Source organism: Arvicanthis niloticus, chromosome 26 (assembly GCF_011762505.2).
Source record: "Arvicanthis niloticus isolate mArvNil1 chromosome 26, mArvNil1.pat.X, whole genome shotgun sequence".
In the NCBI taxonomy this organism is placed as follows: domain Eukaryota; kingdom Metazoa; phylum Chordata; class Mammalia; order Rodentia; family Muridae; genus Arvicanthis; species Arvicanthis niloticus.
In genome coordinates, this window is record NC_133434.1 from 25,607,388 (window position 1) to 25,622,787 (window position 15,400).

The 15,400-nt window shown below is 48.2% G+C and overlaps 1 protein-coding gene across 1 annotated transcript; it reads right to left on the minus strand.

The window, feature by feature from the left end:
• Positions 1–148: 148 nt before the first annotated feature.
• Positions 149–15,064, minus strand: Chrna3 (cholinergic receptor nicotinic alpha 3 subunit). The gene is made up of 6 exons (XM_076925281.1): positions 14,818–15,064; positions 12,773–12,912; positions 12,624–12,668; positions 10,645–10,754; positions 4,630–5,641; positions 149–1,738 (listed from the first exon to the last, which is right to left on the minus strand). The coding sequence occupies exons 1-6, from the start codon at positions 14,894–14,896 to the stop codon at positions 1,610–1,612; spliced, it is 1,515 nt and encodes a 504-aa protein (XP_076781396.1). The 5' UTR covers positions 14,897–15,064; the 3' UTR covers positions 149–1,609.
• Between the last annotated feature and the right edge of the window lie 336 nt (positions 15,065–15,400).

Here is a 15,400-nt window from a genome sequence, read left to right on the forward strand (position 1 = left end):
TTTTTTTTTTTTTTTTTTTTTTTTTTTTTTTTTTTTTTTTTTTGCTTCCAGGCTGCTTTAAGGTGAAGGTCATTGATGAATCATGTGCTCCTTACCATGATGTATTGTCTCATCACAAGCTAAAAGGAACAGACCACATGAGTGACATGGATGGAAACCATGAGCCCACATACACATTTCCTCCTTTAAAGTTTATTGTCTCCGGTGCTTAACAACATGAGGGAACACTAATAAAATCTAGTTTAATGTAAATTGCTGTTAGCTATCTTAGTTTGTATATATCCCTCATCCCTTATATCTCAATCACTGTTAAGATACTTGTAAACCAACAAATTTCATAGTACACTCTTCCTTTTGACTTACTGAAATATAAGCCACAGTGAATTGCAATTGTCAGGTTTTATTTTTGCATAGAAGAAAAACTAGTGAAAATATGCAAATGGTCTCTGTGAACTCTAGGAGTTGTGATTCAGATTTGGGAGTGTAATATGGGAAATTCAGTTTGTTCAAATAGCTTCTCAAGCATAACCAATTTTGACAACGTCCTACATTCTGGGCGTTCTGACAGCTGAGGCACACAGGTTTGTTACTGGCATCCTAGTGGGCAGGAACCATCGGCTGCTGAAGTCCAGACATCTCACATCCCCAGCACCATTCTGGAGCCCAAACCCTAGTGCTAATGTAGTGAACCCCTGCTCTGACGGTTCATCCCAGAGTCTGGACAACTCCCTGCAGCTCATGTGTGAACCTACCATGCAATACTGTTTGGGAAGTTATTAGGTCATGAGGTCATGCCTAGACAAATGGAATTAGTGCTTTTGTAAAAGATTCCAGAAAGACTAGCCCTTTCAGCCACTTAGAGATACACTGGAAGGTAAGTTTTATGAGGAAGACTCTCCAGACAGTCTCGCTAGCACTTTGATCCTAGACTTCCCAGACTCCTAAACTGTGAGAAATAACTTTGTGTTTAGTTGTACAGTTTGGGGAGGGGTGTTGTTTTGAGACGGGGTCCCACTGTGCAGCCCTAGTTGGGCTGGAGCTCACTATCTAGACCAGGCTGGCCTGGAATTCACAGAAATCCCACCTGCCTCTGACTCTACCTCTTGAGTACTGGGATTATAAAGTCTTGCAGGGCTCTATGGGATGTTTTTCTAAATTAGAAACTTGAACAGACTAGAGTAGTTAACTAGCAGTGAGCGTGAGGCCAGGTATAATTTCTCAGGGTATCGGCAAATACTGAAGTGGAAGTATGGCCTTTGGAAAGATAGTAAAGAACAGAAGTGATGGGTGCTGCTGGAATAAACTTCAAGTAGTTTACGGACTGAACAGATGAGTTCTATAGAGATCCTGAGCTAAAGGATTTAATATTTATGAACAGAAAAAAATTTCTATCTAGTTAAGTTTTAATCATGGGGGTAGAGAAATGTTCATTTATCCATAATACATAACTAGACATTTTTCTCCCACATTTTTTTTTTAACAAAAAATGAAGATGAGTTGAAAATAACCCTTGAAATAGCAAACTCCAAGCCTGTGATCAGATAAAGTAGGGTGCTAAAGAAAGTGCTCTTGCATCAGCACAGGGGAGCCTCGGTGAAGAGGTCACAGTTTATGTGTCATCTCTGGCCATCAAGGGTTGCAGAAATAATCCAGCTGTTCCTAAAATGCACACCAGAATGAAAACCCAGAGAAAGATTCGGTCAATCACCATGGCAACATACTTCCAATCATCTTGAATCTGGAAAACAAAAAACAATAAAAGTTGCAACATGAAGGAGAAGGGTCAATTTTTAGTATTACAACTTGTTAAGGTAGAGAAGCCATTTTATTTAATATATAAGAAATCTTTTTTCTTATTGATATGATCTGAGAAAATCTATGGTGATGGTTAATTCTGATTGTCAGCTTGACAGGATCTACAATCACCTAGGAGACAAGCCACTGGGCATGCTCAGGTGAGATTATCTAATTAGGTCAGCCTCTGGAGGTGACCATGTGGGACTATCTAGATTAGATTGATAAAGATGGAAAGATCTACCCTAACTGTGGTGGCATCCTTCCCTGTGCTAGGCTCCTAGATGAATACAAATGAGAGAGTAAATTGAATGGTAGCATTCATCTCTCTGCTTCATGACTATGGATGCAGCGTGACCAGCTACCTCACACTCCTGCCACAATGACTGCACGATGGACCATTTTCCCTGGAGCAGTAAGCCCAAATAAACCCTCCCTTAAGTTGCTTCTCAGGCATATGGTCACAGCAATAAGAAAAGTGCTAATATATCTACCAACCTCAAATTTCATGTAGTAGAGAAACAGATGAAAAATATGTGCTGTGTTTCTAATGAGAATACATTTTTCTTTCAAGGCAAGGTCTGGTCCTCATGTCTACACAGTTTAGGTAGGGCTTAAATTGTCGATCACCCTGTCACATCCCTCCTGAGAGCTGTGGTTACAAGTATGTACCACCACTCAGAAATTGTGTGTGTGTGTGTGTGTGTGTGTGTGTGTGTGTGTGTGTAATCTATTTTTTTCTAAATTAAATTCCAGTCATGAAAGCTCACTGTGTGTGTGTGTGTGTGTGTAATCTATTTTTTTCTAAATTAAATTCCAGTCATGAAAGCTCACACACCTCTACAGGAGGATCTGGAGCCTTTGTTAGAATAATGACTTTAACATCATTTGACATTGTTTCAAAGTACTTGGTCACTGGCACTAATACTTGTTTTAGATTCTAATTTCCGTGTAAAATCCATTCCAAACGTGAAATAAGCCCATCGGGCAAGCCTGACATTTTTCTTTGTCCCTACTCCCCTTTAAACTGCCCACCTAACCAAATGACATCCTCAGTTGTATGGCTAGACAGGCTGAACAGCAGACATAATGGCTGACGGTACAGCCAAAGATGGAAGAAAGAGCAAGAATAATTGTATATAATGAGCTTCAACTTAGGCTTGAAACAGGAAGGAGAATCTATGGTAATTGAACTCCCAGGCAATTCAGAAAGCAAAGAAACCACAATTGCGCTGAGAGAGAGCCCAGGAGTTAACTGTTCTGAAGCAGTGATCACATAATGAAGAAGCAGCATGTAATTCTGTAATTCAATTAAGCACACTGAAATGGCCTGGGAAATGTGGTTTCTATTTCACCATTATAAGCTTGAGTAAACGTGTCCTTTCGGTGACACCGTGAAGTCACAGTTGTGGTAAAGTTAGAACCATAATGCCCTGTTTGACATAAGTTACTCTATTTGAATTCCTAAGACTTGTCTATAAGCACTTCACATCCACAACCTGAGTCTTACACATCCCTCTATAGGATAAATAACAATACCCCAAGGCTCTAGGAGATAGCCTGTAGAAAAAGGTGACACACTTTAGTTTTAATCAAGCTCTGCCTCTTTCTAGTCTGAGCAAATGTCATCTCCCTCAGTTTCAATGTCCTCATCTGAAAAATGTGGATAAAGACAGTGCAGTCTCAGGGGGTTGCTTCAGCAGACTCCTTGTTGATCAATACTTTTAATATCAATGTTGATTTAAGAAATGGTCCTTATCCCTATATAAATCTGAAACAAGAGATAATGACACAGTCCTGGAATCCCACTACTGAGGGAGCTGAGACAGTATAATTGTGAGTTCAAGGCCAGCCCAGACTACAAGTGAGGTAACTAATATATCCAAGGGCATCTGACTGGTCTGAACACAGCTTCTGACTCAAGAGGCTAATGTCTCTCTCCTCCCTCTCTCCTGTCCCCTGTCCCATCTCCCCATCCCCTGTCCCTTGTCCCCCCTCCCCTCTCCCCTGTCCCTTCTCCCCTGTCCCCTCTCCCCTCTCCTCCCCTGTCCCCTGTCCCCTGTCCCCTGTCCCCTGTCCCCTGTCCCCTGTTCCCTGTCCCCTCTCCCCTGTTCCCTGTCCCGTCTCCCCATCCCCTGTCCCCTGTCCCCTGTCCCTTCTCCCCTCTCCCCTCTCCCCTGTCCCGTCTCCCCATCCCCTGTCCCTTGTCCCCTCTCCCCTGTCCCCTGTTCCCTCTCCCCTCTCCTCCCCTCTCCTCCCCGTCCCCTGTCCCCTGTCCCCTGTCCCCTGTCCCCTGTCCCCTGTCCCCTCTCCCCTCTCCCCTGTCCCCTCTCCCCTGTCCCTGTCCCCTGTCCCCTCTCCCCTCTCCCCTCTCCCCTCTCCCCTCCTCTCCCCTCCTCTCCCCTCTCCCCTCCTCTCCCCTCTCCCCTCCTCTCCCCTCTCCCCTCTCCCCTCTCCCCTCCTCTCCCCTCTCCCCTGTCCCCTGTCCCCTGTCCCCTGTCCCCCGTCCCCTGTCCCCTGTCCCCTCTCCCCTCTCCCCTCTCCCCTCTCCCCTCTCCCCTCTTCTCCTTCTCCCTCTCCCCCCTCTCTGTCTCTCTCTATGAGTATGTGTGTATGTCAAAGGCAGCCAAAGGAGGGTGTTGTTTTCCCCAGAGCTAGAGTTATGGGCATTGTGGGCCATCTGATGTGGGTGCTAGAAACCAAGTTTGTATCCTCCCCAAGAGCAGCACGTCCCTGTAATTGCTGGACAATCTTTCCCATCCCTAAGAGTCTAATTTCCTAACCTCTGCCCTATGCACCACTGCACAAGGAAGCCATAACAAAAACCATAGTTACCTCCTTAGCTACATTCTGTGCTTTCATATTTTCAGCAATATACTTCACACTTTGGATGGCTTCTTTGATTTCTGGTGACAGAGCAGAGAGGGACAACACAGCATCGACAGACTCAGAGCTGGAGCTTCTTGTGAGGTTGGCACTGAAATTTGATATTTTTACTCTACGGTGATGGCAGTAGCTACATGTGCCATCTTGGCATGGGTAGCCTTCCTTGCAGCTTTTGGAGTCTGCACGGCGGAAGCAGTTCAGGTTTGAGAGCTCAGCGCCGTAGACGGTCCTCATCTTCGGAGAGTCTCCCTCGCTGCTGGTCGGCCTAGTCATAAACATGACCCTGGGGAGCAGGTTCAAGAACACGGCCTTGACCCAAGTAGGCATCGTGTGTGTGGTTGGAGTTCTGTAGTGCACGTTGAGCACAAAGACTGTGATGACGATGGACAAGGTGACAAAAATCATAGTGAAGAGGAGATATTCCCCGATCAGGGGGATAACCAGAGAGGTGGAAGGGATGGTCTCAGTGATCACCAGGAGAAAGACAGTCAGGGAGAGGAGCACAGAGATGCAGAGCGTCACCTTCTCCCCACAGTCGGAGGGCAGGTAGAAGACGAGCACGGTGAGGAAGGAAATGAGCAGGCAGGGGATGATGAGGTTGATGGTGTAGAACAGTGGCAGGCGGCGGATGTACAGCGAGTACGTGATGTCTTGGTAGATCTCCTCACAGCAGTTGTACTTGATCTCATGTTTGTAGCCCGGGGCTTTAATGATGGCCCACTCGCCACTTTCCCAGTAGTCCTTGAGGTTCATTGAGGAGCCAATGAGGACCAGGTCGATCTTTGCCTTGTCGTAGGACCAGGAGCCGAACTTCATGGTGCAGTTTTGGTAGTCGAATGGGAAATAGGTCACATCGATTTTGCATGAGCTCTTAAAGATGGCCGGAGGGATCCAAGTCACTTCTCCTGTGTACTTGAGTAGAGCTTTGGTCTTGTCATCCACCTGGAAATCCCCATCAGCACTGTGAAGACACAGTGGGGCACACAACTCACTGTCATCACTCCATAGCCACCCAGCCTGGCTTCCCATGCTGCTGCCAGGACGATAACAAATGACGATTTATAAAACAAGGAGCTCTGAGCACACAAAGGACTGTAAGAGGTCATTGTACCAACTGCCCCGTTCTCCAGTGGAGATACTGAGGTAGACCTCCCCCAGCAATGCTCACCCATATTGGTTGTCCATCCCCCACCTCTCCTGGCACATGATTTGCCACACTTGTTACCCCAACCCAGTTTCTCCTAGTACATTCTCCCCATTGCCTAGACTCCCCACCACACACTGCCATGCTGCTCATATCCCAGTACGTTCCAGAGTGTTGACTTCTAGATTGATGTTGTAGAGATTCCTAAGTACCCAAAATGGGCCCCACTGGGCTCTGAATTCGTGATGAGGTGAATGTTGTCCTGGAGATGGGTATCTCAGCAGCCTTTGGGAATATTAGTAGGTAGGACTTTGTTAACACCTCTATAGCCAGTCTCCATCGGGTGCTCTATATGTGTGAAACCCTCAGCAGACCTGGGAATGGTTCCATGGGCCAGTCATAGGTGTTTATGCTGTGAAACACCCTAGCAAGGGGGATCATTTTCTCTACCAGACCCCAGTTCTGCCACTGCCCCCCTTACCTCCCAACTGCTCTCCAATAAAAGACCATGTTGTCTGATTTCATTGAATGTCTTCAAACCAAACCTAGCCAGCAGGTCCTTTCACTTTCCTCTCTAGCTGCCTCCACTCACCCCTTCCTGACCCCCATAGTTCTACTCTATCTTCTGGCCATGAACACCTGCCTCTCTTTTTATATAGATGATGCAGTTTTCTTAGAATCATCCTGTGAATGTTTATAAACTGACTTCTTAACAACAGACTGATGACAAGCTCCGTTCCCTGTAGAGCTTGTATTCAGGATTCCATCTCTGTGGCCAAGAGAAGTCATCTGACAGAAAAGTCACTTGGTTTCACAAGTGTCCCACCTGCTGAAGGATTTCTTTCTTATCGATAAGGGCATGCTACTATAGCTCAGGCTAGACTCAAACTCACTATCCTTCCACCTTAGCCTCCTGAATGCTGGGATTACGGGTGTGTGGCAACAATGCCTTGTTCACTGAAGGCTCTTGACATCTAGGGTCAGCTCGGTGGGTTTCTTCACTTGCTGTAGTGGGAGGCATTCAGGGTTTTCATGCCCCTTTGGTTTTCATGTGAAAATCTAAGTGTCAGAATTCTAAGCCACGAGGAGTGATTTTATATTGCTGTTGGAAAGCCGTGTTCAGGTATAATTCAGTCCTCCCCACTGGTCTCTGTCCTTCCCACCCACACCACTTCCACTGAGCGGAACAGCTGTTACATGAGACAACTCAATGCCTAAGCCCCAACCCATGTCTGTGGCTTTCTCTACCAGCTTTCCATAATTTCCTTCCTTCCTTCCTTCCTTCCTTCCTTCCTTCCTTCCTTCCTTCCTTCCCTCCTTCCTCCCTCCCTCCTTTCTCCTTCTCCTTCTCCTTCTCCTTCTCCTTCTCCTTCTCCTTCTCCTTCTCCTTCTCCTTCTCCTTCTCCTTCTCCTTCTCCTTCTCCTCCTTCTCTTCATTCTTCAAGACTGGGTGTCTGGGTGACTTGGCTGTTCTGGAACTCATTCTGTAGTCCTGAAACTTGCTTTGTAGACCAGGCTCACCTTAAACTCAGAGATCCTCCTGCCTCTGCCTTCTGGGTGCTGGGATTAAGGGCAAAGCTTACTACTGCCTGCCCAATGGCTTTCTGCATTCTTGACCTCTCCACATTCTTAATCCCTGATGACTCTGGAGGAAAGGGGCAGTGGGAGAGGACAGAGCTCTATACAGTCTCCAGATGGGCTCTGCTTAGACTCAGCACAACACCCCATCCCCAGAGCCCTGTGGGAGCTGAACAGAACCTTGAAGACCCTACAGAATACAGGGGCCTCCTGTTACTTGGGGTATCCAGGCTCAACAAATGACAGGGAAGTAAGGGACCTACCTTCAAATCCCAGGGCCCAGCCCAGGAGTTGGCAAACTATGGCTGCAAGCCTTCCTGTGCTGGCTAGTTTTATGTCAACCTGACACAAACTAGACTCATCAGTCTCACTGAGAAAATGTCTTCATACGATTGGGCTGTAGGAAAGCCTGTAGGGCATTTTCTTAATTACTGATTCTGGGGGAGGGCCCAGCCCATTGTAGATGGGACCACCCCTAGGCTAGTGGTCCTGAGTTCTATAAGAAAGCAGACTAAGCAAGCCATGGGAAACAAGCCAGTAAGCAGCACCCCTCTGGCCTCTGCATCAGCTCCTGACTCTAGGTTCCTACCCTGCATGAGTTCCTGTCTGACTGCTTTTGATGAACTGTTGTACCAAAGTGTTTATGAAATAAGCCCTTTCCTCCCCAAGTTGCTTCTGCTCATGGTGTTTTGTCACAGAAATAGTAACCACTAAGACACACCCCTCCATATTCCCACCATTTTTTTTTCTTTTTCCATTTGTGTGTGTTTGGGTTGTGCAAATGTGTGTATGTGAATTTGTGTGTATGTGGGCACGTGTGTGGGGTGACCACGTATGCAGTGCATGTAGCCTCTGAGAGCAATGTCAGAAATCATCCTTGATTGTTCTCTCAGCCTTATTCATTGAGTCAGGATTTCTCAGTCAAACCTAGAGCTTACCTGGAGTCATTTAATCAAACCCAGAGTAACAATCAGGTTCACTTGTGATGGTAAGCTGGCCTGGAGAGCCCCTGTCTCTGCCTTCCGGGACTGCCACATATACCTGGCACTTACATGGGTTCTGGGAAATCCGAACTTTGCTCCTCACAATTATGTGGGGAGTGCTTTCACCATTCCCAACCATGATCCCACAAGTTTCTACCAGAACAAAGTTGTTGACATTTGTTGGCAATTGAGTGGCTACTTTGAGCTACAAGGGCAGAGTTGAATAGCTGTGAGTGACAGAGACTGTGTCTGCTCAAATTCTAATTTTCAAAAAGAAGTTAAATTTTCTTTTATTTATTATTATTATTATTATTATTATTATTATTATTATTATTATTATTATTGTTATTACTACTACTACTACTGTTTCTTACTGCCTGGTCTTTCCAGGATGGCTGGATGCCTCTACTCTGGCCCAGTTGCGTCATGTCACTGAAGAGAACACTGAAGGTCAAAGAACAGGGTTGATTTGCTGAAGGTGCACAGCATCTGTGGGCAGAACCTAGACTTTTCAGGACATCCGTCCTCAAGTGAAGCACCAGCAAACTGTGAGCGTACTCAATGGACAAGTACCAGAGGAAGGCCAGCCCTGCCCCAGCGACTCATTCCTGTGGTCTCTGGGGATCCTGTTCACTTGTTACAGCCACAGAAGCCCCTGGCTGTGTCTGCCCATACCAGAAAGCCTGTTTGCTGGGCAGGTTGGCATTTAAAAATGTATACCACCAGGAGTCACAGAACACAAGGACCCAGCAGGAGATTAAAACTGGCACAGTATTTGCCACACAGTGCCCTTGTATTTGTTGACCAAACAAGTGGCCGTAAACCTAAGTGAAAATCTCTACCCATCACACAAACGGAGGGAGTTCATGAAATGGGTGACAACAGAGACAGAAACAACAGTTGGTTAAAGTGAGAGAAGGCAGTGGAAGTGTAAGGGATTACCAAAGGTCCTTACACACAAGAGAAGATTATGTGTGGAAATGCAGCAAGGATTAAAAAAAAATCACAACAGCAGAGACTCGCAAAAGCTGAACAATGGGGCACCTACGATAGCAGGACAAGTCCACTACCCACACCATCAGCGAGGGTTCAGGAGTCCTGTGAGTGTCAGCATTTGAGGGCATAGAGCTAGAGCATCATGAGACCCAGGGGCCAGGCAGGATTGGCTGCTGAATGGGTGAAACCTAGGGAGAAGAAAATAGGGTCTCAAGGTCCTAAGAGTGAGTTCTAGGGTCAGAGACATAGAAGAAATAGTCACCTCTTGAAGAAAGGGACCATACAGAGAAGCTTTGATGAAACCCACTTATAAACTCAGCACTAGGACACTGCACCCCCAACACAAATAAACAAATGTAAAGAAATCATTACAGTGAGAATACACATAGGGGTGCAGTGAAGCCAGTCAGGGCTCGGGCAGCTTTGTAGAGATCTCAGAATTCTCAACACCCCATGCTCCACAAAACGCTCTTTCAGAACCACTCAGAATAAGCTGCCTGTGGCAGGAAATGGGATGATAAAAGCCCTTTGGTTAGCCATGCCAAAGAACAAACCACCTACAAAGAAGACATATAAAAATAAATATAAACTTTAGAGAAGACACTAAAAAACCAAGAAGAAAATGTTTTAACCCTGGGAAGATGTGTGTTTAGCAGTTCCTCAGTGATGATTCTGGTCTCTGGCTTAAGAGCCTGGGACAGCCTATAAGTCTTGCCCAGCCCTGCCTTTCTCCCATGAGTATTCTCTCTCATAGAGGGTGAGACAGCCATCTCCGCCCATCCCTGCCTGCAGAGTTAGCATCTGGTGCCACGTGTAAGCCCCTCCCCTGCTGTCCCAGATTCCCCCACCATACACTGGGGCTGCTCCAGCCTTATACTCAATACTGCAGTTAGTGAGGTCACCTCAGTTATCCATGGCAGACTCTTCTGCCTCCCTGGACCTTCTCTGCTGTAGATCTGTCCCCCATCTAAATCCCATGTGACCTTCAAGGCCCAGTCAATGTAATTTTCTTCCAGCAGCTTTCTCTGGTGACCTTTCCCTTCTTCCAGCCTCACATCGATCTCTTAGGAGTCACTCACTGGCATCTATGGTACCCACTGCATAACGGATGCTCAGTGCCTTCAGGGTGAACAACTAAGCAGATCTCTTTTGGAAAGGGTTAAAAAAAAAAAAAAAAAAAAAAAAAAAAGCCCAGACTGTAAGCATAGTGAGTGGCTGCCCAGTCTGCTAGACCGGAAGAGTATGGGGCAGCCAGTTCCTTACTTGTTATAAAGCACGATGTCTGGTTTCCAGATCTTCTCTGCAGGGACACGCATGAACTCCACCCCTTGGTAGTCAGAGGGTTTCCATTTCAGCTTGTAGTCATTCCAGATCTGGCCAAAGGAGGGAGGGAGAAGACAGTGGCAGGGCCAGCCAGATTTTCTTTCTCCTGACAGACATTTCATTATGGCCACCATGGTGACAAACCACCCCTGCTTTGGGTCACTGAGCCATTTCCCTGCTGCAGAAAATGTTGGCCCAAGGGAGCAACATGGGGGCATCAGGACAGACAGCATGGGCTAAGCCTGTAGGTTGTCCCTGCTCTAGAAGTCAACCTTCAAGACTGGGGAGTCTAATCCTTATCAAGCAGACGGGAGTCATTAGTTATTGACCTCTCCGATCATATTACCCAAGGTGCCAGCCTTCTGGATTTCTCCCAGGTTCATACATCAAACTCCTATGATTTTTTTTTTTTAACATACTTTGAAATCACTCTTCAGCCAGGTGTAGTGGCATGAGGCTGAGGCAAGAAGGTTGTAAGTTCAGGGCCAGCTTAAGTTATACAGGGAGTCCTAGACCATGAGCTATGAGACCCTGTCTCAGATAGGAAAAGAGAGGTTGTCCAATGAATAAAGGATTTGCTACATAAGTGTGAGGATCCCCAGCACCCACACAACCCTCCCACTTCATAATCTCAGGGAGGCAGAGGCGGAACCCCCGAGGCAAGCAGGGTCCCTAGACCAGCAGAATCATTGAGCTCTAGGTTCAACAAAGGATGCAATGACTGAGCATGGAAGACATCCTCTATCAATGTCTGACCTCCTAATTCATGCACACACATGTACGCACACCCTCACCCGTGTGCCTGGACACACACACACATACACACCCAATATGTGGGGCTAGGGATGTAGCTCACTTGGCAGGCTGCTTATCTGTCAAGCTCAGACCCAACCAACACATCAACCAGGCACGAGGCCGTACTCCTATGATCCAAGCATTAGGGAGATGAAGGACCAGGAGTTCAAAGTCATCTTCAGCCACACAGTGAGCTTGAGGCTGGCATGAAACACATGAGACACCTTCCCCCATCTCAAAAAGCAGAATGGATAATGCTTTCTAACTAAAAGAATTTTTTCCCCCACAGAATGGAGCCATGATCCCACAAGACCATCGAAGTGTTGAGTACAGACCACCAGAAGGAGGGGCTGTGGCCACAGAGGGAACAGGTAGATGGGACACTTCCCTTGTCTCGACAGCCTCTTCAAACAAAGGCTTGTAGGAGCTGAATGTTAGGCTGGCTGAGCTTACAGATGGGTCACCATTAGGCTGCAGAGTCATGATGTCTCCTAAAAGATCTGGCCAAAGCCTCCCTGGGGAGGACATGTGGGACAAGCTTCTTGCCTCCTCCTGAAGGACACCAGTGTTCTGCTCCTGCCCTACCCATAATGCAACAGAATCCACCTCTGATTTTGCAAGAGAAAGGAAAGATGTTATTGCAATTGTTACCAGAACTGGAGGGGTCGGGGTTACAGTGTGTGGGAGGAGGTTGAGACAGGGCCTCGCTGTGTGGTCCTGGCTGGCCTGGAACTCATTTTGTAGACCAACTTGGCTTTGGGTGGTTGGTTTTGTTTTTGAGACTAAGGTTCCTCCACATAGCTCTAGCTGTCCTGGAACTTGCTTTGTAGATCAAGCTGGCTTTGAACTCATGAAGATCCATCTCCCTCTGTCTTCTGGGTGCTGGGCTCAAAGGCTTGAACCACCACACCCAGCTTGTTCAGTTTTGTAGTGGGGCTGGAGAGAATTCTCTCTCCAGGCTGTAGTTTGTCTGTCTGTGACGTGAGTGAGGAGTCAGTCCTCAAGAGCAGTGAGGTGACCCTGTCCAGGGTCCAGGAGCCCAGTCCAGCCCCCCCTTTTTTTCCCAGCAACAAATAAAGCAATCGCCACCAGGGGGCAGCAGTACGCAGCGCCTGGGTACTTACTTGCTTCAGCCACAGGTTGGTTTCCATGATCTGGTTTACTTCATCCTAGAAAGCAGATTGAAGTTGACAGATGACTGACCAAGATAAGGCAGACTGCAGACAGACTTACCTAGAACCCCATGGGCACATCTTGTGGCCCCAGCACTTACCACCTTCACCAGCTGAGACATGGACACCTCAAACTGGATGATGACTGGATGGGACACGTTAGCCACTGGCCGGATGATCTCGTTGTAATCTTCGAACAGGTACTGGAACAGGCGGTGTTCAGCTTCCGAGGCACTGGCCACTGAAGGAGGTATCCCTGTTAGTCCCTGAGGACATGCACCTCTCCCGGAGAGGACAGCCTGCCCACAGACTTCTGTCTGCCAGGGTACTCTGCAAATGCAGGCTTCAGGCTAGTAATGTTCCCTTAAAGTTACAGGCTGGCAAACAGAGGTCACACGCATTCAGTGGGTCTAGAAGCTTGAGTTCTGAAGTTGGGTACATCTAGGGAAAATCCCAGAAAACCCGGGAAAGCTGTGTGAGCTTAAGCTAGTAGCTTAAACTCTCTGAATCTTTGTTTCTTAACTATCAAAATAAAGAGTACGCATGAATTCACCTCAAAGGTGGGGGTGACGTGCTTCAGTCACTGGCCTGTGGCAAGCGCTTGAGAACTGTTAGCTTGGTGGGATTCTCCTCAGACATCTACATGTCTCCCTCCTTCTCTCTCTTAAATCTAAGTAAAGGCTTTCTTACTTTCTTCTTTAATTTTTTCTTTACATTAAGGGAGGAGGGTGCATGCAGTGACATGGGGGGAGGGGTCAGAGGTTAACTCGGTTCTCTCCTTCTACAGTGTGGGTCCTGGGAATCTAACTCAGGTCATCAGGCTGGATGGCAAATGCTTTTCCCAGGGGAACCATATACTGGGTTTGTTTGTTTGTTTGTTTGTTTGGTGGTGGTGGTTTTTTCTTAATAAAACTCAAATCTTTACATAATAAACCACCCAACCTTGCTTTCTAAAGAAAAAAAACACTATTAGTGGCTCAAACCTTTATTGTTACTCCAAGAAAGATTGTGGTGCTCCTGCTGCCCAAGTGGGAAGATGACTCACTCAACCCTGGGGTGGAGCTACTCGCGGTCCCCCAGGCCAGGAGCCCCATTTTCCACTGTGTCAGAGACTGCAGCTCTTTCATCCTCTCCAAATTCTGCAGGGGTTTGGTTGTCAGTATCTTAGGAGGCAAGGTGCCTAGTGGGTTTCTGAGAGGGGCTGTCTTCGAATCCTCATCCCAGCCCTTACTTCTGGTCCCTGGGCACCCTTTGTTTACAAGCCCACCACAACTAAACAAGACATCTTGCCTCAAGCTGTCTGCTTACAGTACTGGGGTCAGTCTAGGGACAGTCTTTTGGAGGAGGATGTAACTTATTTTCTTCAGGCCGTGATTTAGATTTAGGCAGGACCCACACAGTGGAGCAGTCTGTGATGATGCACAGCCACAATGCTGGTGTCCTACACACACACCCCGCCCCCAACCCCTGTGTGCTCTGACAGCCTCCAGGAGACATCATAGCTGCTTTTTCTGCTTCACCCACCAGCCATCCTGGGTCTCTGGAAGGACTTTCTCCTAATAGACCCTCCTAGAGCCTCCACGATGGCCTGGGGAGGAGCGGTCACATCGAAGGTCTCAGAGAGGCAACGCGATCATTTTGCGCAAAGACCCAATGACCAGAACCAGAGGCTTAGTCCAGCCTCAGCTCCAAAACAACCCGATGACTTTAGACAAATATTTAGCCTTCCTTAGCCACATGTTTTCCTACGGTCCATAAAACCAAGCGGTGGGCAGGAGGCAGATGCTGGAAGTGGGGCTGCAGGGCAACGGTCAGGAATGGGACCCAAACTTCTATCTCCTGAGCAGAACAGGAGGGCCGGTTCTGAGCTAGCCTAGAGCTTCAGCTAACTGGCAGATTTGGGAACAAAGGAGTAGCCAGGGGATTCAGCGTGGTAGGGACTGGGTTGCGCGTTCACAGGCAGAACCGTGGGACCACGCTGAGAACCAAGGCAAGTGGGTGCCTAGACTTCTAAGGCGCTGGTGGTCAAAGCTGTGCGGGAAACCGAACCCTGGGCTGCAGCCTCGCACAGGCGACCCACCCGCTGCCCGTTGGTCACCGCCCGCTGCCAGCCTGGGCTCCGGACCCGACCGCTCCTCACTCATACCTGGTAGCAGCATCAGCACCAGCATCAGCATGGACAGCGGCGGCGGGAGCAGCACAACACCCATGTCTGAAGACCGCATAGGCAGGGCGGGAGCCACTCAGGTGCTGAGCATCGAAGCACAGCTATGCTAGCGCGGAGACCGCCGGGTTCCTCCCGGCTTCGCGCCGCCAAGCTCCAGCGCATCTGCGCACCCGAGTACACGAACCCCAGGCAGCCAAGCGCTGCGAGCAGCCGCAGGGCGGGGAGGCTGGGAGGCCAAGGCGGGAGCTGCGCCCGTCGTGGGAGGGGCGTCGGGCTACGGTCTCCGGAGTTGATGCCTCGCCCAGAGCCGCCCTGAGTCTGGAGATCTCTAGGCTCCAGACCAGACGGGATCAGGCATTGTCACCATGTCAGGATTAAAGGGTCAAATCTCTGGCCAGGGCTTTCTGGCAGGTGCAGCTGCGAAGAGGGCTGGGGGAACCATCGCATGCGCCAGCTCTAGTGCAACTCAAAGGGGGACCGTGGAAGTTGATGCTCTTAAAGTAACTATTTTCAGCACGATTCTCTCTCTCTCTCTCTCTCTCTCTCTCTCTCTCTCTCTCTC